Genomic DNA, 22,190 nt, shown 5'->3' with positions numbered 1-22,190 from the left:
ACATCACAGCTTTCCGTTCCGATGAAAAGTAAGAACTGCAAAATAAACTATACGTGAGGTGTCACGGAGGTGTCATGTCATGTCAGTGATTTAATGGCTTCATGGTAACGTAATAGCAAAAAACTAGGCTGCATAGCAAATTAAAGACATTGCTGATCACTATATCAAACAGGCAGATAATGAAAACTCAGCGAAACTGTCAAGGATGTACATAATCATACAGATTTTAAAATCTCGCAGGAAGAAAAAAAAACATTGAAAACTGTAGTACAGAGACACAATTATCTGTTCTCTGCCAAAGCCCAGGGTACAAAACAATACAAAACGGAAATTCCCAAAAGACCACGGAAAATAACTACCTAACAGCAACCCTCAGCTCCAAAAATGACAACATTTTCAAGGAAATTAACAATTATATGAGAGTAGATAAGAAAACTTCCAAAAACCAATTGTTACGTTTATGCTGTTTATTTTTGGAATCATTCATCCGAGGCCATATCCCGTTTTCTGGGTTAGGTAAGCCTGAACCGGTCCCCGGTGAAAACGATTGGTACAGTACCTTCTTTCCCTTTCCTCAAATCCCAGGAACTTTTGATGTCTTATAATTGTGGAAAAAAACTGACATATTGTGTGTTTTAAATCTAAAACTTATATTTTACCCGAACGATGATCTCTTGAAATTTATAAACAACAAATCTAACAACTGACATACTGGAAGCAATCACATTTTGTGTACCTGGAAACTACATGGATTATTAAAAGCCTACCCATCGGCTTAGAAAAAGAGTAAAAAACATAGTCAGCTGATCAGCTCAGCACAGCAGTCAGCTGCAGCAACAGCTCCATCTGTTTTTGTTTGTTTATCGAGAAGATGTATATGTTTTAAGCCAGTTCACTTATTATTTTCTTTTACTTAATCAGCTTACTTAAAATCTGAGAGTGACTTTTATTGTTTTAAAAAGTGCAAATAGTAAAAAGAAATCAGTAGGCTATAAAGTTGTATCGTGATGTGTGTTAAGAACTTTCCCGTTTTTTAGCAAGTAGAACTGACCTAGGCTGGATATTCTCTATACACAACATTCACTAATGAAATTGTATGCTCCTGCCTCTGATTAACTCCTATTGTGCTTATTAGCTATTAATAGAATGGATTACAAAATAAGAAAAGAAGTAATTCATGCTGGAAAAGAATTCAAGCCAATTGGTAATGGCTCAAAGGTAGGTAGGCCTAGGCCTAATCTAACTTATTTAATAAATAATTGCATCATTATTTTGTGTTTAAAATGTGGCTGAGAAACCTTTTCTAGGGTTGCCATATCACTGTCTAAAGAGGAGATTTTAGGTGGCGGCCCCCACTAACTTAGTGAATAAAATGTAAACTTACAAATTAACGGAGAAGCCAAATTGGGATACATAGCCTAGGCCCTATATAACTTAGCCTAACTTTGCAAGAAGGGTAGACTTTCATAAGTTATATGTTGTCAAAAACAACCGAATGAAAATAACTTAACTTATCAATAAATCGATATTTTTTATTCGATTGCTTATTTCAATCGATATATTATTTGGTTAGTTATGTTAGCCTAACCTAACTAACCAAACGATATATCAAATGAAATAATCGATATACTATCGATCGATATTTTCATTCTGTTGTTTTTGACAACAGATATGAAAGTCCATCCCGCAAGAATATTAGAACAGAAACAGTATAGATCATTAGCATAAACAAAATAATTATGTTAGGCTACTGGCCCGAAAGTAAACATGTTTTTAAACAATATTCGGGCCAGTTACCTACGTAATTTGTTTACGTTTATAATTAATAAAGGTAGGTACCATTTCTGTTTAAATAATATTCGTGCTACATAACCTATTCAATAACTTAGGCCCTAAGTTATTCAAATATCATACGCTAAAACATACTGTATGTTGCATCTTGCAACTCAAAAACAAGAGCCTAATACAAATAACCAACGTAAACAAAACGTTCTCTGTCTGCTTGACTCGGTTCATAGTGATCACCTATGATAAGCTTCATACTAACTTAGTGACCACTCCAATACCTTCGGGCTAGCCTGCAGACGTGCAATTGAAGAACTGGGAACAATGGTGGAAAAACTCAGGATTTTGCTAGCCAAAGTGAAAACAAGGAATAGGCTAAGTCAGTAGAAAAAGCAAGTGTTGAGTTATTTCAGTCATTAACTTAAATAATAATATTTCCAAACGTAAACATTTAAGTTACTGTTATTTTAATTGAAAAATTGCCTTTACGTAGGCTAATGTATTCTAGTGAATAATAATAAAAGATGAGCTAAATTTATAAACTTAAAACCTAGTAATCTCTGGTGAAATCCAGTAAAATGGCAACCCTAACCTTTTCCAACTCAATTTAATTCATTTAAAAAAAACTCAATGGATTTATCGAGATAGGTAATCTTGGACAATTAACCAACCTGAGAGCTCTGAAATTACCTGCCGGTATTTCTTAATATATTTTGATGACTTAACAGAGTTTTGACATAGCCTAAACATATGTGGGATCGTTTCAACATTGATAAGTTAGTCTAGCTGCCACTTTCTTAGCCAGTACCGGGCGTCTTTCCCACTGATCAGCACAGCAGCCATCATCACAATTTTATGGTTTATTATGGTCTCAAATAATTCAATGCTAATTGCAACTTCTTTCATTTCTAGGTTTACTTTCATTTTCAAACCAAACTATGTGATCAAGATGAAACCCTGATAGATGACAGTCACAAGTTGGGAAAACCAATGGAGTTGGTTTTAGGTAAAAAATTCAAATTGGAGGTTTGGGAAACGATTGTTCAAGCCATGGCAGTTGGAGAAATAGCAAAGTTCTCCGTTGACAAGAGTGTAAGTTACTGTAGGCCTAAATATTTCTGTAGTAGGTAGATAAAAAAAAAAAAATGGACTGATGTGGCAGTCAGCCGTAGCCTACTGACTTTAAAACAATCTTAATTTCCAAGAGTGTGTCAAAAGCTGTAACTTACAGAGCTTTGAGGAGTAGTGGAGACGAAAAATAACATTTTAAACCATGAATGTTGTCGGTTTGACTACTGAGGCTTGACCCTTGACTAAACCCTTGAGGTAAAGAAATCGGGGGTAGTATTTCAAAGTGGAGAGGCAAGCGTGTTGGTGCGGGTGTACTCTGTTCCACTATGCTTTTATGCACCTATGTACTAGTTTACCCGCTCAACTACCGGTCCTCTCCGCTATGCTCTAGCTTCGTTTTTCCACTATGTTTTCACTCTTAACACTTGTGTTCAAGATTTTAATTTCTTTTTGTCGTCTATAAAATGTCTGTGATTATACTGTTAATTATTTGGATCGAGTCTTAGTGATAGGTACTACTTAGCTACTATTATTGATTTACATTAACACTTTTGATTTTGTACAGTTAGTGGGATCGTACCCGTTTGTATCAAAGACCTTGAGAGATGCGGGCAAACCCAACTCTCAAAGAGTCCACTGCTGTGGGACGACTCTTCAGAATCAGGGCATCGGACATGAAGATCTCAATCAGCTGATCAAAGAGCCACAAGATCTTCAGTTTGTTATTGGTGAGCAAGTCTGAGTGTTTATAGCTACAGTAGGCTTTCTCCTATTCAGATACTTTGGGTCCTACTAGTTATAAATGAGAACAAATCATTATAAGTTAGCACTAAATGGATATCCTTATATATAATACGTGAAGGCAATTTCTACGAAACACTACTCCTCCGTTAATAATGGACGGATTTTTACAAACCATGTGTCAAAATTAAGCATTTTTTTTGTAGACGCCCCCTTTCACCAATTCCTGTAATAAAAGTCCTCGGGCTTTGCCCCACAGGCTATCAAAATCCCAATGTATTTCTTATGGAGAAAATATTTTGTTTACTAAACATACAAACAATTTGTATTAATTACAGCTGTTCATAATAAACACATGATACATACAAGAAGGTTCGTTTTCAGAATGAGTTCGTTATCAATTTCGATAGCCTAACTGGAGTGGTGTGATTGATTACATTATCTTTGAGTTGACTCTTTTAAGTCATCGGAAATTTTTACTGTTATTTGTTTTGAAATAACGCCTGTAATACTTTGCAATTGCTCAAATTCGAGCAACAGGTGCACTAGTGTTTAATATTGCCTGACTGAGCTGCTAGGTGATGTATCAAGGTAACTGGTAAAACCTGGTAGTCTTTAACACATCGATCGGCAGGCGTTTCCGCAACTTGAATCACTGTCTTGGTTGAGTCTTGTAGGCTACGGCCTCCTGTGAACTACCTTAGCACTATTGCACATCTTTTGTACATCTAAACAAACATTATTCAGCATTTACATATTCAGCTACTATGACGATACTAGTCGTAATGGGTGGAAACTAGCTAGAATTTTATAGCATGAAGTAAAGAACAAAACACTAGAGTCAGTTTTGAACTAACTTACTCAATCACAAATGAGGTTGATGAATAACTTAATTTACTCTTGTAACAATAACATCAGTACCTACGTACCAAATAGCACAAAAAGAGACAATTATTGTGGGTAGGTGAAAACGTGAGTCTTTCTCATATGATTAACAGAACCATTCAAAGTCATTCTTGAGCTCTGTTGCATTGTCTATAGCAATGTAATGTTGATAAATGACACTAAATAGCTTCTAATATTTCCTCGTTTTCTAACACACCAAAGAACTCACATGTCCAACAGAAAAATTAATCCTTAAATTTAGAAAGATTTAGGCTTTAAAACTTATTATGATTACCTTGCTTTTAGAACTTCTGAAAGTGGAAAACGCAGGAGAATATGAGAGGGAAAGTTGGCAATTGTCGGAGGATGAGAAGTTGGCAGCAGTGCCACGACTACGAGAACAGGGTAACCTACTGTACCAACAGAAACAATATCAAGCTGCCGCTGACAAGTACGCTGAGGCCATCGGCTACATAGAACAACTGTTGCTAAAGTAAGTAAAGTTCTCTACTCTACATTGAAGAAAAACAGAGGACAGATTGGTGTGCATTTTACTTCATAATCGAACACTATTAAGTTTCTTAACTTATATCTTCTTATTATGTTTCTTGATGTGTATTTATTGGTTTGGTAAACTTACATATTGTTCTCTTGCTAGAGAGAAACCTCGAGATGTGGAGTGGAATGATTTAAATGCCAAGAAGCTGCCTCTCCTGCTAAACTACGCACAGTGCAAGCTCCTGCTGAAGGACTATTATCCAGTGATCGAACACTGTTCGACTGTTCTAGAGTTTGAACCAGGTTAGAGAATAATCGTACTAACTTAGGAACTAAGGCTTCCTCAGTTAACGCTACAAACTTGGTCTTCGTCCAATAAAGGTCATCTTGCGCTACTGTTAGCGCTAGTAGTTAGTCCCGCGGTTTGCATGGGCTCGAGAGACAATTCCGCCCCTCTCCCCTCTTGCATGCGGGGGAATTTTTCTCTTCCTTGTGCCCCCAAACCTCTTAAAAATTCTTGGGCCCCTGGGGGCAATTTACTAAACCAGCCAGATATTGCTGTACAATTAAATTGCTCTAATTGTTTAGGTAGGTAAGCAATTCTCAAATAGTGTTCTTTTTAACAAAACTATTCTTAGTAACTAACTATGCTCTAGAGGTTTGAAAGAGAGGGGTTACAGGGGCTAAACCCCCCGTTGTACTCTGGAAAAATAAATTAAATTAAAAGTAAAACACACATTTTGTCCTAAATACGTAACGGAGGTTTTTGGATAAAGTTCTATACGTTGAAAATGGCTTCAGAAAGTCACCAAACGGCTTTAAAAAGGGAATGTTGCTGAAAGTCAACAGTCCCGGAAGATCAAATAATTTATACCTGTGCCGCTAGGTCAAAAACTACAATGTTTGCAGTGTCTGTAGATCAAAAATCCCAGAAAGTCAAATAGTACAGTCCGGGCTAAAAGTTTAGTCTATGTTAAAGCAATTGACTTATTGGGAATTTGACCTAATGCAACAGCAGGATTAATATAACGAAATACGGTAAAATACAAGTTCAGTTTCGCTGAGTCAAAAGTGTCGGAAGATCAAAAGCAATAAAAGTGAACGTCGATTCAGTGTAAAGTAGACCTCCTGCAACGCTTACTACACCAACAAAACTCGCTTTTAGTTACTTCGTGTTTTGTCATAATTAGAATAGAGCTAAAATTATCATATTTGGTACATAGCTTATTTATTAATGCTTCTTGCCAACTGTTTGGTCAACACTGTAAATAGGTATAGTTTATGTAATGAAAAGCCTTTCGTCAAAATTTGTGGCATAAAATACACGCAAGGACGATCTGAACATTTCTGGTTATTATATACGTTTGTAAAAGGAGATCCATTTAATTGTAGAACTATTTTATGAGTTATAATGTAGTCTACATATAAACTGTGTAATGTATTACGCCACGGAAGGGTTGAAACCTGTCCAAACTATCATATATATTATTATAACGTAAATGGGGTTTTTTCACGATTCTGAATCAACCAGTCGATGGATTTTCATTAGTTTTGTGTTGAAAGAAAGACAATTTTGAGAACTAGATAATTTCAAAGCCATAATTTAAAATTATTGTCCCAGTTTTTTATAAATTAAGTTTTAGTTTTTAAAAAGTCTAGCAGCCGATGCTAACCTTCTCCAATAAGTCAATGCTTCTAGCTAGCTTTTAGTACATTATAATTTGCTTAACATAACAGCTGTAACATTCAGTATTTGTGACACAAATTCAGCATTTGGAAGAAAATTCAAATACATACTTATGGTTGACTTATTTATACTATGTATGTGTAATGCTGACCATTGATACATTTAATTCTTCGGTACGAGGATGGCAGTTTAATTAAATGTGCATAGTAAAATACAGTGTAGTAGGATGTTCAAATTATTTTTTAAAGTATTCTTTGTAATCATCGATTTGTTTTAGTCCAATATAACTTGTTTAAAATAACAACTGGTAGAATGTGCTACGTATACTTATAAAAGGCAAAGCCCTCACTGACACACTCACTCTCACTCACGCATCATCACTAATTCTACCACTTCCCATTTACCTAGGAGGCTGAAATTCGATACACCGATTCTTTGGGCATTAAATAGGAAAACTAAGTAGTTTTTATTATGATCGGGCATTCGGGCTCCGCCCCAGTGGCTCTGGGGTTTCCCATCTTAACCTTATGATTTTTCATATTTAAAAGGAATTAATGAATCATAACAGCTGTGTCAATTTAACAATTTATGACAACAGCTAATTTGCAACCAAAAGCTGAGTGAGCGTTTCGAACGAACTTCAACCTGGAGGTGAGTTAACCCCAAGGCAAGTGAGCTCAGCGAACGAGCTCCAACCTAAAGGTGAAAGAGCGTAGCGAACGAACTTCAACCAGGACTTGATTGAGCCATGCGAACGAGCTAATCTTGAAAATTAATTAGTTTAACGGGGCAAAGCCAGCGGGTACAGCTTGTTATTCTATAGAATTATTAGGTTTTTAGCGAATTTCGCATATAGGGAATAAGCTATTACCGTATAACTCATGGGAACACCTGGACACGGGACCGATGTAATTTTTCGTTTTGAGTCCCTAGAGGCCAAAAACACCATCCGTTCAAATTCATATATATGTAAGTGTATAAGACATTTTGGGGACTTGACTTTTTCGGGACTCGAGAATTTAGTACTTTTCGAGGACCTGTGCAATTTATTCCATTCCAAATGCAGCGCGTTATCGATCTTCACCCTTGTGTGGGCCTCCCATTCACTGACGGAATGTCTCGTGGCGTATGACGACTGGATATAAATAGTCACTTTAACACTCACTTATCTCGTTATTTTTTCAGCATATTCGTTGACCCGTCTGCAGGTCTTATGTTGATGGGCTGTCAGAGCGTCTGTTGTAATAACTGGAATTCCTTATGTATGTTTGCTGCTGATTACGGTGAAGTATTGTTAGAAATTCCACCTAATCTTTTAAAGTTACCCATTAAATTCATAGAAATAATATTATTTAACTGTTTGACGAGTACCCCTATTGTATTCAAAATACTCAACGGCCCAATCCAATGTCACGTTTCGTATTTTGTATACTACCGTTAATTACTAGACTTAATTACTAGCTTCATTCCCACTGTTCTTGTGAACTTAACTCTAGATCAGACTGTTGCTTCATCCGCTTCTTCATCAGTTAATTTTTCATCTTAAAATCTAAAAAATATCTTTTTGGTACCTATGTTATCACCCACGGGATCTTTGAATAATTTTAGGCTTAACTGAATCTGAAGTATGTGTTTTGGTGGTTGATCATTGTAATGAATTATATAAGATTAACCTGCATTACACTATCGACAAATTAACTATCAAATATTTATTAAAACACTGAAGCATACTGCAAACGCTGAGTCATACTGCAGCAAAAACAGCCGTATTTAAAGAGCTTAAAGTAGGTCTTTTCACTATTTTCTCCCTAGGAAGTGAAAATCAGCTGATTTAAACTCAGTTGTGAGCTTTGATTGTATGCAATCGCATGTATCGAAAGTATGTATAATTTTTTTCACCACACTATGATGTTTTAGTGGTTTTACATACGTTAATTGGTGGCTGAAAGTTACGTTTTGCTGGCCATGCCAGCTGTCATCGTTATTCGGGGACCGAGCAGGTCCCTAGCAGCGACCACAGAATTAAAATTTTAATTTTAATTCTGTGGTCGCTGGTCCCTAGGGCCGCAAAATTAGCTGCCCGCTTACTTACTTAAAACATGAATGCATATTAAATACACAATCAGTATCCATAGAATTATTTTATTGTCACCGTTGCCTAGCAACAATTTATTTTTAATTTTTGCTGATGCCTCGAATTATTTCTTCACATAACCTTAAAGTTGTAGTTGTGCTAACCATCAGTGTGCATTATTATAGAGGTGAATAGTGGCAATAGGGTATAGTGTGGTGCAAAATAGCGTTCGTACCACGGACCGAAATGGTTTTGCAGCTCTCGATCGAGACGAAGTCGAACTATCTCGAGCCGGCAAAACCTTATTTTTGGCCCTAGGTACGAAATATACTATTAAATGGGTTGTAGCTTAATCGGGTTTCAACTTTATTTAATTTACAGTCTGTTTCAAAAGTAGAAAAATAAGCAAATACATTAACAATAATACAACGTTAAAAGTATAGTGATTTACCACTCTCAACACTAGCTGACAAAGATAATTTTGATAACACAGCCGAATCTGAATGTGGGAGGTTTAATGTCGTAAATGGTGTTGTGATTGTCCAATAAATTTAGTGCAAGATGAGAGCTCGCCTTGTGGTCGGAAACTTGACCAAAAGTATGTATTTTTCCAACTTATCTATATTTACCCTATGCTATAAATAAGACATGTAAATGGAATTTCTTCTATTTGGTTTTATTTTCTGTTTACATTTAGTTGTTATTTCGTTACCTACATGGCAACCCATACGGCCCAAGTTATTTTTAAAATTTTAAATTAGTTTCTTGTGTTTATTTTTGAGCCTATTTTAATTTATAAAGGGATTCATCACATCTACAGGAAAATATCTTTCATTTGGTACCAACCGCGTGTAATTCGTTCCAGTAGTATGATCAGGCTAGCTGTCATAAGTTTTGCAAAAGTTGTTTTGTATAAGACGATTTTGAATGATTTTCCAATTTGATTATCTTTTTTCACTAGATTTTGTAATTTCTTCTTTGACTTTTCAAATTCTAAGATTATTATGAAGTGTTCTGTTAGTAACAAACCAAGGTGCGTTGACAATTTTACGTAGCAATTTTGATTGGTATCGTTGAAAAATTTCAATGTTTGATGTACTTGATGATCCCCAAAGTTGGATCCCATAAGTCCAAATTGGTTTTATAACTTTTCTGCAAAGTAACATTATTTTGTGTACTAAGTTTTGATTTAGATCCAAGAAGACAATTAAGCTTAGTTATTTTAAAATTTAGATATTGTCTTTTAGTCCAGATATGTGCCTTCCAATTAAGCTTTGCATCTAAGTGCATGCCCAAGTATTTTATTTCTGTTACTTTAGGGTGGTAAATATTGTTCATGGATACTGGAGGACATGTAGCCAGATTTAGGGTAAAAGTAATGTTTTCTGATTTATTTTCACTAATTTTGAACCTCCATGTTTTAAACCAATGTGAAATTTCATCCAAGTTTAACTGTAAATTTGCTGTAGTTTGAACCGGTTTGTCGTGGACAGATAAAATGGTCATATCATCCGCAAATGTGGCAACGATAGTATTTACAATTTCTGGTAGGTCCGATGTAAAGGGAATATACAAGTATGGTTCAAGTACGCTTCCTTTGGGGATTCCTGATTCTATAGGGTAAAGGTCAGTTAAATAATTTTGATGTTTAATTTGGAAAGTTCTGTTGGTAAGATATGATTTTTAAATATGAAAAACTGAATGGGGTAGCTAAATGTGGCATTCTTGTCAATAGTTCGATATATCGATAGTAATATACACTAACACAATCGTAATAAACGAAATAATTTAATTATATTTACTAAACAGATGCTTGTTTGCATTAGCAAAATAAATAACAATTTAGAAGTCATTTTGAGAAGTTATCTTAGTATTTCTGTTAAAGAAATGACATTTCTTCATAATCTTAACATCTCAAATTACTTTAATACTTTCTTCTGAAATGGCTACCATACTAAATTCAAACTCACATAACAAGAAATTAAATAACATCTAAACATAAATTAAAAAGTTTTACACCACAATTAAAAAAACAAATGTACGATTGCTCTTGCTCATTCTTCGTCAGATTAGGCATAGGCACGAGACCCTCCTTCATTGCGCAGTCTGTAGTCTTGGAGATAAGAGAGATATGCGGTAAAGATAAGCAAGAACTGGAAAGGTCCGTTGTGGGTTTGCAATATTTATCTCAAAATCCAGCGCAAGGTTAACTAAATTTTGGAATTAGGGTCTGAATACGTGATTGGTGAAATCCAGGAGGCAATACTGAACTTGCACTACTTATGTTTTATCGCATTTTTTACCTTATCTACCAAAATTATGCTATTTTCCTTTGGCACTTTAGGGGGAAACCTCTATTTCACCCTGAAAATCACGTTTGGAAATCGAGAAAAGCTTTAGAAATCGGCGATTATAAGCGCTTGAAAAATCTTTTTTTCTTTTAATGGAAGCCTATTTTTTATTATTCGAGTCATTTCAAACTTCTTTTCCTCTTGCACTTTTTCAGTAAACACATATTTCACCACGAAAAACACGTTTGAAAATCGTTAAAAGCGTTATAAATCATTAATATCGCCACATTTGACTGGTAAGTGTCAATAAAAGAGTGTAAAAGAGTCCTTGGAGCCTAGACGTTGTAACTCATAAAACAATGTAAGAACTACAAAGACAATTTATAATTTAACAATATACTAGATATTTAAATTACAATCACTCTGATGTTTGAAAAAATATTTTTGGACTGTAAATAAATCTCCAGCTGCTGTCTGAAATTAACGTAATTAACATCGCTCTTATGGGGGACAAATCCAAGATGGCTGTTAGCTTTCATTGACTCCACTGGAGAACAATAAAAAACTACAAAGAACATTTCTAATCTCACACTATACTCGATGTTAAATTATAATCACTTTGGTGTTTGAAAAAATATTTTTGGACGATAAATCGCTCTTCAGCAGCTGTTTGAAATTATCCAAAATGGCCACTAGCCTCCAAGGACTCCCTAAAATAACCTTTAGCTGAGCTCCTCAGCCCTAACCTAAGCTGGGTTTACCCAAAATCGGTAATTTTCGGCACTTTGCTGATCTAAGCATGGGTTAGGTTAGGTTAGAGTAAGCTAGGTTGGATTACTTTGGTTTACCCACAAATTGGTAATTTTCGGCACTTTGCTATTTTTTAATAAGTAAGGTAAATTAATAAGTACGCAATTAATAAGTACGGTAAACCATATTACTGCAGAGGCCGGTCTTTATAAGTTATATTGTCTATGAGAGATTTATTTTGGACCTATTTGCATAAGTATGGTGATGTAAATGCAGTTGTCATCGAATTTATAATCATCGATCAGTCTAAGTTTTATTTTGTCAATAAATGTAAATATCCTTTTTGGTTAACAAAGGATGCAACCGAATCTGTAAATTAAGACAAGTATGCGAAAAACTTAAGTTTTCCAACCACCATTATTGCCTTGTTTACAACTATAAAATCGGAAGTAAAAATAACAATTAGGACAGCGTATACTAACTATTTGATTTTTGTTGTGAGTTGTATACAATATCACTTCTTTTTGAAATTATGTCAAGTCCAAGAGACATACATCTAGTTTTGTATTAAAGTCTTCTGTCAAGAACTACACGAATGTAAATGTTACTGTGGACAAGGTAGCTGAAACATTTGCAAATAGGTGTAATAAATTTAAGAATATTGTATTAGTAAAAGTATCATATACATTTGTCATTGATATCACTGTATTAAATAATGTATTACCTAATTATTTGTAGGGAGTAAATTAGTTAGTAGACTATCCATTAATCGATTTGCAAGGTACATTATGAATATTTCATAATGTAGCTTGTAAATCGATTAATGTATTTAAACCAGATGCTCGTCAAATAGTGCAGTTCAAGGCGGAAATGTAGTGAGGGATACATCAGGATTAGAATGTGTGTTACAGAACAAGAAACTGATGACAATAGTTGGAATAACTAGTCAATGTCAACGCACTCGATAAAAGCGCGGGATTAAAAAAGGCGCGAATATGTGCAAGTACTACTGTATAACCAACGACAACACCTATGAAAAACCAGACATAAGCTATATTACAACCAGGCCTACGAAAAAGTCAAACTATGTAAATAATGAATCACTGAATATGATTAGACGAAATCACAGAGGTACAAACTATGTTAGATATTTACGTGGTAAAGGAGTGTAGTTTCCTGATAGGTCTAAACAACGTCATCAGTTACCAAATCAATTATTTTTACTAGTTTTAGTCATACAATTGTTCTCATTTAAACTTGCGCTATTATGCTAATTCAACCTAGGGCAGATGTAGTTCCCACAATATATCTATACTTACACGAGGAGAGCGTGGTTTCGGTGATTTTGTAAAGTAAGAAATAATAGATGTAGAAAGAAATGTGTAGATTTTGAACTTTTTTCTTTTTTCATTGATTTACTGTGTTGATTATGCACCACAGTGCTTTGTACTGTAATTATTTTCTGCCATTATGAAAAATTCATTGCCAATATTTCTTTCAAGGTCCCTTGCATTATTTTGCGTGTACTAATATGTACTAGGTGTACAATGCAGTTGTCTGCTTGCAATTTTGAGCGGAGCTATCATAGTACTGTAATCCAATACTTTTGCAAAGTCAATGCTAAATATAGTTCACGTAATTGAGATGTCTCCTACAAGTCCACTAAGTCAATTGTATAATTGTTTCTCATAAATGGGATGACTACTTGTAGTATCCAAAGTCAATGCTTTATCTGTTTCTCTTAAATGAAATCTCTACTTGCAGTATCTAAAGTTAATGATAAATCTATGCTAAAACTATTGCCTTGGGTGTAGTACGCCAGTGTCACGGTGATAACGGCGGGAGTGGTCGTGGTAGGCACGGATGAGTCGTTGTTCTTGCAAGGCTGTTTTTTGCCTGTCTTCTGGCTCAGTCAGCACTTACACCATCGGGAAGAGATAGTACATCCAAACTAACAAAAATAGGTTCCAAGGACCCATATTAGATTTAATACAATTGGCGGCAAACGTTATTGTTGATTAGTATGTTAAATAACAATAAAACTGTTGTAGGAGTTTGTTCCTAACCGTAGGTGCTCTGTATAATATTTAAATCGCTAAAATTATACCCCAACAATCAACGTTTACAATCGTGATACGTAACAAATGATCCAATAATATGTAAGCCGAAGGATCGTCGTAAATTAATGTCTTTTGTGTAATACAACAATATGATAATAAACAATGTTACTATATCACTAATAACGTGTACGTAGACCGTCGTAATTAGGCTCAAATTAAAATATAATAATGCAATGTCAGTATTAAACAATCTTAATACTTGTGCGTAACAATATTGCTGTACTACAGAGAAACAAGGGTTTTCGAGTCGCTGTTGAATAATAGGACAACAAGAAATTTAATAATAATACGTTAATGAATACTATTACTATTAAACAGTTTCAATCCCAAATATTTTACGGGCAAGCAAGTCGGTTGTATTATGCAGAAATAAAGCCTATAGTAGAATTATGAACGAGGAAACTCAAATAGTAAACCGCACGATTACCGTTATCAAACAGCTGATTGGGCCCCTCTTATCTCTTGTCCATTCATCCAGAGTACAATTGACGAGCTTAAACAGTGTACAGTACATTTCTTTTTACGTACAGGTCTAGAAGGCTAGGTACAGGTCGACTAGCATTTACAATTCTCACCAAATATTTGGTAAACTGAATGATAACTGAAAGATAACTGAATGCTCTGACATGAAGCAGTGTTCTTCTTTACCTATAAAACAAGGTTGACACCTTTCTTCACTGATCACGTAATGCGTGATTTTCTATAAAGTCTTGGAAAAATAAAAGGAAAAATAGATAGACTACAGGTGTACTGTATGTGGTTTACGCACAAATATTCATCAAACTGTGTGATAGTTTGTTATAACAATGAACAGTTTGAGAGTATCGTATTGTTTAAGTCGATGGAAAATCTCTGTTGATCCTGTTTTACAAGCAAACCAAAAAGATACAGTAGTCACCACTCTATGCGACATATTCTAGCCAGAAAATTGTAATCGTATGATTCTATAAGCATTGGTAGGATTGCAAAGTACTACACAAACATTATTTCAAGGGTAATAACAGTCACAATTTCCGCTGACTTTAAAAGAGTCAACTAAACTATTATACTAATGGACACACAACTAAATGGAACAACTAATGGAAATTCTCACGATGTACATTCGTTCGATATAAGCATTGAGTATACACGTCAGTACATACGTGTATACCCAATGATATAAGCAACGGTTCTTGCAATTTATTGCTTATTGTTTTTTAGAGTTGTTTTCGGACTTACTCACACTCGTATAAGGTTTTCCACGTTTGTCATTGATAATGTAGCCATGTTGCTTTGAAATGGCGACCATACAAAATGTATGCATTTTAAGCCAAGTATGAATGGAGATGAGTGTGGGATGAGTGGAGCGATCTTGTTGTCCTGTTTGTGACTAAGGCCGACATAATCCTTAGACACAGCTGTTAATTAATAGTGCATACAGTCAATTAATAGCAGCAGAGGTCAAGTTTGGTATCAAATTAAAGGTTTTATTCATAAAAATACATTGCTGCAAACCCAAACTCAAACGAGGATGATGATAATAACGTTAATGATGTCGCTAAAACGTATCGTTTGAAATTTAACAGCTGAAAATAAGTGAAATAGAAAAGGTTTTGGTTAAATCCATCAAATTGTAATTGGACACTAGTAAATACTAGTGCACTTGTTGCTACCTCCCCCTTCGGTTTCATGTATTCCTCTCAATCAGTTCAAACCTAGGAGGATTAAACATTAATGTTAATTAATGTTAAATCCTCCTAGATTCAAACCTGAAACACCCAGATCGAAACTCGCCTGTCGTTATTTTACCATCGCCTGTTTTTTAAATATATTTTTCAAAAAAGAAATATTATATTGATTTACTTTGGTTTTTAAAAATGTTAACGTTTTATTTTGTTAAAGACTTATGGTGATACGTAAATATTGTGGTGTAGTAGAGTATATTATATTGTAGTTAAGTGTTAAATTTTGAAATTTTAGGGTGAATCGAGATGAATCTTTGTTTATAACATGGGTCTCTCCTACCTTAACATACATACCAAGTTTGATAAACATCGGTTGGAAAAGTGCAAAGATAAATATTTGTATGTAAAAAATACAAAATGGCGGATATCTGGTTAACGAAATTATTTTGGAAAAAATGTTATCCTTGATTTTCCGTTTATTTTGACCCAAGGAATTACTAGGTAAAGTATCTCCCCGCTTATTTTAACACCCTGTTTATGATGTATTCTTATAAGTGAAAAATGTTAGCTGGTAATAAAGAAAGATGTTTTATAAATAATATGAATGTACTGGTGATCTGTATATTCACCTTTTTCTTGTCCTTAGATAAATTAAATTAGATAAATTAAAAGTCCACTCAGCAGTCGCATCGTACGATGTAGTTCTTTCCATGCGTTGCGAAATGCTACATTTGCCGTCCTCTTCAACCCAAGTTATCTACTGAACCACTGATTGTAAAAAATTCAAAAAAATATATTTTACGCATTACACTTTTGGCTACAACTTTGCCACAGACAAAACCTCTCTAACCCAAAAAAAAAAAAAATCTCGCATGCTAACTTTTTCATGTTAGAAATCACGATTTAAAACTATTTCACCATACAAATCATTTTTTATTAATTAGATCGGTAAATAGTTTAAAGTTCCAACAAAATAGTCATCGAGTAGGACTAACCAAGAAGCTCTGTGCCAAATTTCAAAATTTTAGCACAACTTTAAGAACACCAAAACACGAAATTATTGAAGACATGCGTCGAGAGGACTATCGTTGTTTTTAACAGATTATACTTTTGACCTTCCGGCACTGTTGACTCAGCGAAACTGAACTTATATTTTATCTTATTTTGTTATATTAAAACTGCTGTTGCATTAAGTCAAATTCCCAATAAGTCAATTGCTTTAAAATAGACTAAACTTTTAGCCCGGACTGTACTATTTGACTTTCTGGGATTTTTGATCTACAGACACTGCAAACATTGTAGTTTTTGACCTAGCGGCACAGGTTTAAATTATTTGACCTTCCGGGACTGTTGACTTTCTGCAACGCGTCCTTTAAAAATAACCAACAGAGGATCCCCAGACCTCCTCATTTCTTGGGGTGTGTCCCATACCCCTAATTTCCCCCTCCCCCTTGCCGAGTTCCTAGAACTGCCACTTCACATTAGGCCGTCCAAACCAAACTGGTCCGAACAAAGGGAATGTCTCATATTTCACCATGTTTGTCTTAAATATGCTAACTATCTTTCTTCGTACTAGAAAACGTCAAGGCTCTGTTCAGACGAGGCAAGGCTCACGGAGCTGTGTGGAATATGAAGGAAGCAAAAGAAGATCTTGAACGAGCTGCAGAACTGGATCCATCCCTTGGCTCGACTGTTCGCGCGACGCTGTCTTCAATAAGCACCACGGTGAAACAGCGAGATGCTGCGGTCAAGGAACAGCTGGCTGGAAAAATGTTCTAGCGTAGCTGTTGCGAAATACTTTACTGTCTGAGGGATCAATTTCTAACCGACTGATCTTAAAATTTATTTATACTAAACCTTAACTTTTTATGAGACTGCGACGTCCTTAAACTAGCTTTTTATAATAAGTATTTTGATGTATATTGTGTGTTTACAAACTGGTAATGTACTGGCTGTCAGTGCTCAAAATATATGTTAGACTAGTAGTAGAAAGTTTAAATAATTTGCCCAGTTTGTTAAAACAATCTTGTAAAAGATTTATTATTCCTGAAATTAGTGTGTTCAATGTTTTACTACTCATATAACTTAATGTGTTATTACTAAAGTTATCTCACTTCCAATTAGTTTTACAGTCTAACCTTGATATAACGAACCTTGATATAACAAATTCCTTGATATAACGAATTTTTTTTAATCCCCTAGAACTCTCCATAAGACACAATGTATATTTTACCTCTACATAACGAACAAACCATAACAACCACCTTGATTTAACGAATTTTTCGTGATTTCGGCTAAAATAAGACACCTCAATATAACGAATTTATCATTGTCAGAACCTCTACATAGCGAATTTAACCTCTGCATAACGAATTGCCTACATCTTTCCCTCGATATAACAAATCCCCCACCCAATTATTGTTTTGGGAAAAACTGTTTCTTTATCAAATGAAATGGAAAGGTCACGTCATCGCTTGCGCTAACATTCGTCTGCTCCACACATCTCTGTCTACTGTCGCTGCGCGCGCTATGTTGCAACTTGCAACTGAGAACTGATTTCATTCACTGAGGTGAGGACTGATGACGAGGACGACGTAATGTTCAGTAAGCTGTGATTGGGCGATAAGTAACTATGGGGAATTGTACAATTTTTGGATAAAGAGAAACCTAAGAAAGAATATAAAAACAAAACCAAAGAGAAAGAATAGCAACATCGTTATTTTAACATTCCTTTTACGAGCGTTTTTATTATCCTTAAGTTGGCTATGATTATACACTTTTATAATGACTTATCTAATAATTAATTGTTTTCAATACGATTTGTTTCAACTAGCAACACCAATGCTGATTATTATTGACATTCCTCTGTTGTGATTAATCAGTACTGTACTGTAAGTAGCCTACCGGCCTATCGCGAGCAGTAGCTTACAAAACTTTCTGCTGTTTTGTTTTGTTCTTTGTTCTTTACATGGTTTATGACTACACAATACAGTGTTTGGATAGGTTTTAGGAGGGTTAGAACAAGCTGTGATTTTAACTTACAGTTTTTAACCTGTACCAAGGTCAAGCCAAAAAAAAATACCCCCGCCGCAGCAAACCTACCGTCTAAGCGAATTTCCATTTGGCTGAATTGATTTTCAATTGATCTATTTAAATAACATTAGGTTTAACGAGTACCTAGGTTTGCTGCTACAAGGAAACTAATAAATAGTGTGTTTTAAGTAAAATAATTATTGCTTAGTATAAAATGAATATATTTGCCAAGTTTGATCAAAAGATATCCATAAACAAGCAAACTACAACATTTTACAATATTCTCCATAAGAATAACATGGGAATTTTAAATTTAAATTTTTTTTTAGTTTTCTCCGTAACCAATAACCGTACAAAAACACTTTGATATACTGAATTGTTTGTTTTTATAAGCTCTTTAAGAAGGTTTAGAGAAAAATTGGAAAATTTTGTGTTTTGAGGGTCAAAAGTGAGAAAAACCAATTTTTACCCCATAAAAACCCCCCATAAAATCCTGTTCCCATGGTCCGATCATGCTGGATCGCGAACTCATTCAAGTTTATCTCGCCTTACACCTTCAACCCAAATTTCATCAAAATCGGATAAAAATTACTCAAGTTATCGTGTTCACGGACACATATATATATAAATCTACTAGCTGACCCGGCGAACTTCGTATCGCCTAAGTTATAGGTTTCCCCTAAGACAGACCGATGGAAAGAAAGTACCGTTACGTTTAATTTTCAAGATGATCTCGTTCGCATCGCTCAATCACGTCCTGGTTGAAGTTCGTTCGCTACGCTCACTCACCGTTGGGTTGGAGCTCGTTCGCTACGCTCACTCACCTTTAGGTTGGAGCTCGTTCGCTGCGCTCACTTGCCTTCAGGTTAGCTCGTTCGCTACGCTCACTTGCCTTCAGGTTAGCTCGTTCACTACGCTAACTCGCCTCCAGGTTGAAGTTCGTTCGCTATGCTCGTTAGCTGTTGTCATAAATGTAAAAGAAATAATAGTGCTGCACCCTGTTGGTAATCCTTGTAACTTTAATTCTATTGAACATCATAGAACAGAACCAACTTGTTTAATTGAAACAGCTGTTAAGATTCATTAATTCCATTTCTCATAAGGTTAACATGGGAAACTCCAGAGCCACTGGGGCGGAGCCCTTTTAAGAATTTCGAAACGGGAAATAGTTTACGTCCGATTCGCATACCTACAGAATTTACACACCAAATTTCATAACGATCGGTGAAGTCGTTCCGGAGGAGTTTGCAGACAAACACTGTGACACGAGAATTTTATATATTAGATATATATATATATATATATATATATATATATATACATATATAAAAATTTGAACGAATGGTGTTTTTTCCTCTGGGGACATCAAAATGAAAAAGTAAATCGGTCCCGGGCCTAAGTCTTACCATGAGACCTACGGTAATAGCTACTTCCCTATAGGGAAATTCGCTAAAACAACTCAAACAATACTTGATTAAACGACCATATTATAAATTAACTAGCTGACCCGGCGAACTTCGTATCGCCTAAGTTATAGGTTTCCCCTAAGACAGACCGATGGAAAGAAAGTACCATTACGTTTAATTTTCAAGATGATCTCGTTCGCATCGCTCAATCACGTCCTGGTTGAAGTTTGTTCGCTACGCTCACTCACCTTTGGGTTGGAGCTCGTTCGCTACGCTCACTCACCTTTAGGTTGGAGCTCGTTCGCTGCGCTCACTTGCCTTCAGGTTAGCTCGTTCGCTACGCTCACTCGCCTCCGGGTTGAAGTTCGTTCGCTACGCTCACTCACCTTTAGCTGTTGTCATAAATGTAAAAGAAATAATAGTGCTGCACCCTGTTGGTAATTCTTGTAACTTTAATGCTATTGAACATCATAGAACAGAACCAACTTGTTTAATTGAAACAGCTGTTAAGATTCATTAATTCCATTTCTAATAAGGTTAACATGGGAAACTCCAGAGCCACTGGGGCGGAGCCCTTTTAAGAATTTCGAAACGGGAAATAGTTTACGTCCGATTCGCATACCTACAGAATTTACACACCAAATTTCATAACGATCGGTGAAGTCGTTCCGGAGGAGTTTGCAGACAAACACTGTGACACGAGAATTTTATATATTAGAAGATTGACTTTATAAATTAACACAAATATGACCTAAACAACAAATAGGAGAGCAATGCTCAAACTCACACACACGCATACACATAAACAAGAAATTGACGATTCCCCTGTCTACGAGGACGGCGGAGAAGACATCGATGGTAAATGGTAAATTGTCATGATTGCGCAATATTCAAGATCCATCCCCTTTATTATGCCGAATAATTTAGGTTCTACAGTACAATGTAAACACTGTACTGTAAAGTATTGTAGCCTATGCTACTTTAATTGTACTGTATTTTAATGAGGTCAAATCCCGACCTATATTGACCGACGCTGGTTCTGAACCTCGACTTAGCGAAATTCCTGCAAACCTAACCTCTATATAACGAACCTCGTTTTAACGAAATCCTTGATATAACGAATATTCAGTTCGGTCCCTTCAGATTCGTTATACTGAGGTTGGACTGTATTTTACCAATGAAACAAGTGGTGTTTTTATCATTCTTGCATCCATCTGATGTTTTTGAATTACTAATGGAGTATTTTAACTTTAAATGTGAATAGAAGCGAATCAACTTTAATATTTTTTGTTATATTAATTATGTTATCAACAGTTTATGTTGTTTATTTAAAATTTATTTATAAGTATTTGTTTATATTCAGATAATTATATCGTTGTTTTAAAAAAAATTATGCTTTTTATTCACTCCCCATATTTTTATAAAGTTGGTTGTGTAAACAATTAACTGAGCCTTAGAGCAGTTAGAATTCTTAATTTCTTTTATATCATAAATCTATGCACTTCTTATCCAATTTGATCCACCCCAAATTCGTATCATCTCTATAAGGCTTAAACAAGCGCAGTTAGTGTTCTAGTTTCTAGCGGTAGAAACTTTCTATTTAATATTCTAATACCTAAACCAGGGACGTCAGTTATTTTTGCTGGCATTGTGTTTTTGTGTTGTGTTGTATTGTTTGTTGTGTTATCTAAATTGTGTCATATAGGGTTTTTATACCCCGTCCTCCAAAGAACGAATAACTCTCCATAAGTTAGCTACTTTTCAAGAGGTTACTTCATAATTTTCATTTTTTTATTTCCCATCACAAAAATTAAATTCCCCTCTTCAATAAATAAAAAATAAGGGGAGCCGAAAGGTGACCAATTTCTGGTAGGCGTCTGAAATTACTTATTAAGGCCTAAAGCAAACAATTTTTCCCAAAATGACAAAACCATTGTAGTCCAAAAATATGTAAATGAAAAATATGAGACAAAACTTATTACTGTACAGCATTACCAATCACTAACCGCCTATATTGTTTTAAAATGTTTACACACAACTTCAAATAAACAAATAATACAAACAATACAACAAATAAATACAATTGGTTAATAAAGCAACAACCAATTAACTGTAGGTATATAAAATTATATACCTGTATTATATAAAATCCATTAAAAATTTCAATGCTCTTGATAGCTCGACA

At 35.0% G+C, this 22,190-nt stretch overlaps 1 protein-coding gene across 1 annotated transcript; it reads left to right on the top strand.

Moving 5' to 3' along the window:
- Window positions 1-870: 870 nt before the first annotated feature.
- LOC128994178 (AH receptor-interacting protein-like) lies at window positions 871-18,586 on the top strand. The gene is made up of 6 exons (XM_054418547.1): window positions 871-1,218; window positions 2,698-2,877; window positions 3,422-3,584; window positions 4,789-4,975; window positions 5,141-5,283; window positions 17,143-18,586. Exons 1-6 carry the CDS (start codon window positions 1,147-1,149, stop codon window positions 17,343-17,345), a joined length of 948 nt encoding a protein of 315 aa, XP_054274522.1. The 5' UTR covers window positions 871-1,146; the 3' UTR covers window positions 17,346-18,586.
- The last annotated feature ends 3,604 nt before the right edge of the window (window positions 18,587-22,190 follow it).

The sequence above is a fragment of the Macrosteles quadrilineatus genome, unplaced genomic scaffold, assembly GCF_028750875.1.
Source record: "Macrosteles quadrilineatus isolate MER2022 unplaced genomic scaffold, UCM_ALF_1.0 Scaffold_1__1_contigs__length_201487025, whole genome shotgun sequence".
NCBI classification, from domain to species: Eukaryota; Metazoa; Arthropoda; class Insecta; order Hemiptera; family Cicadellidae; genus Macrosteles; species Macrosteles quadrilineatus.
Note: the sequence above shows the minus strand (reverse complement) of the source record. Positions and strands in the feature narration are given on the sequence as shown.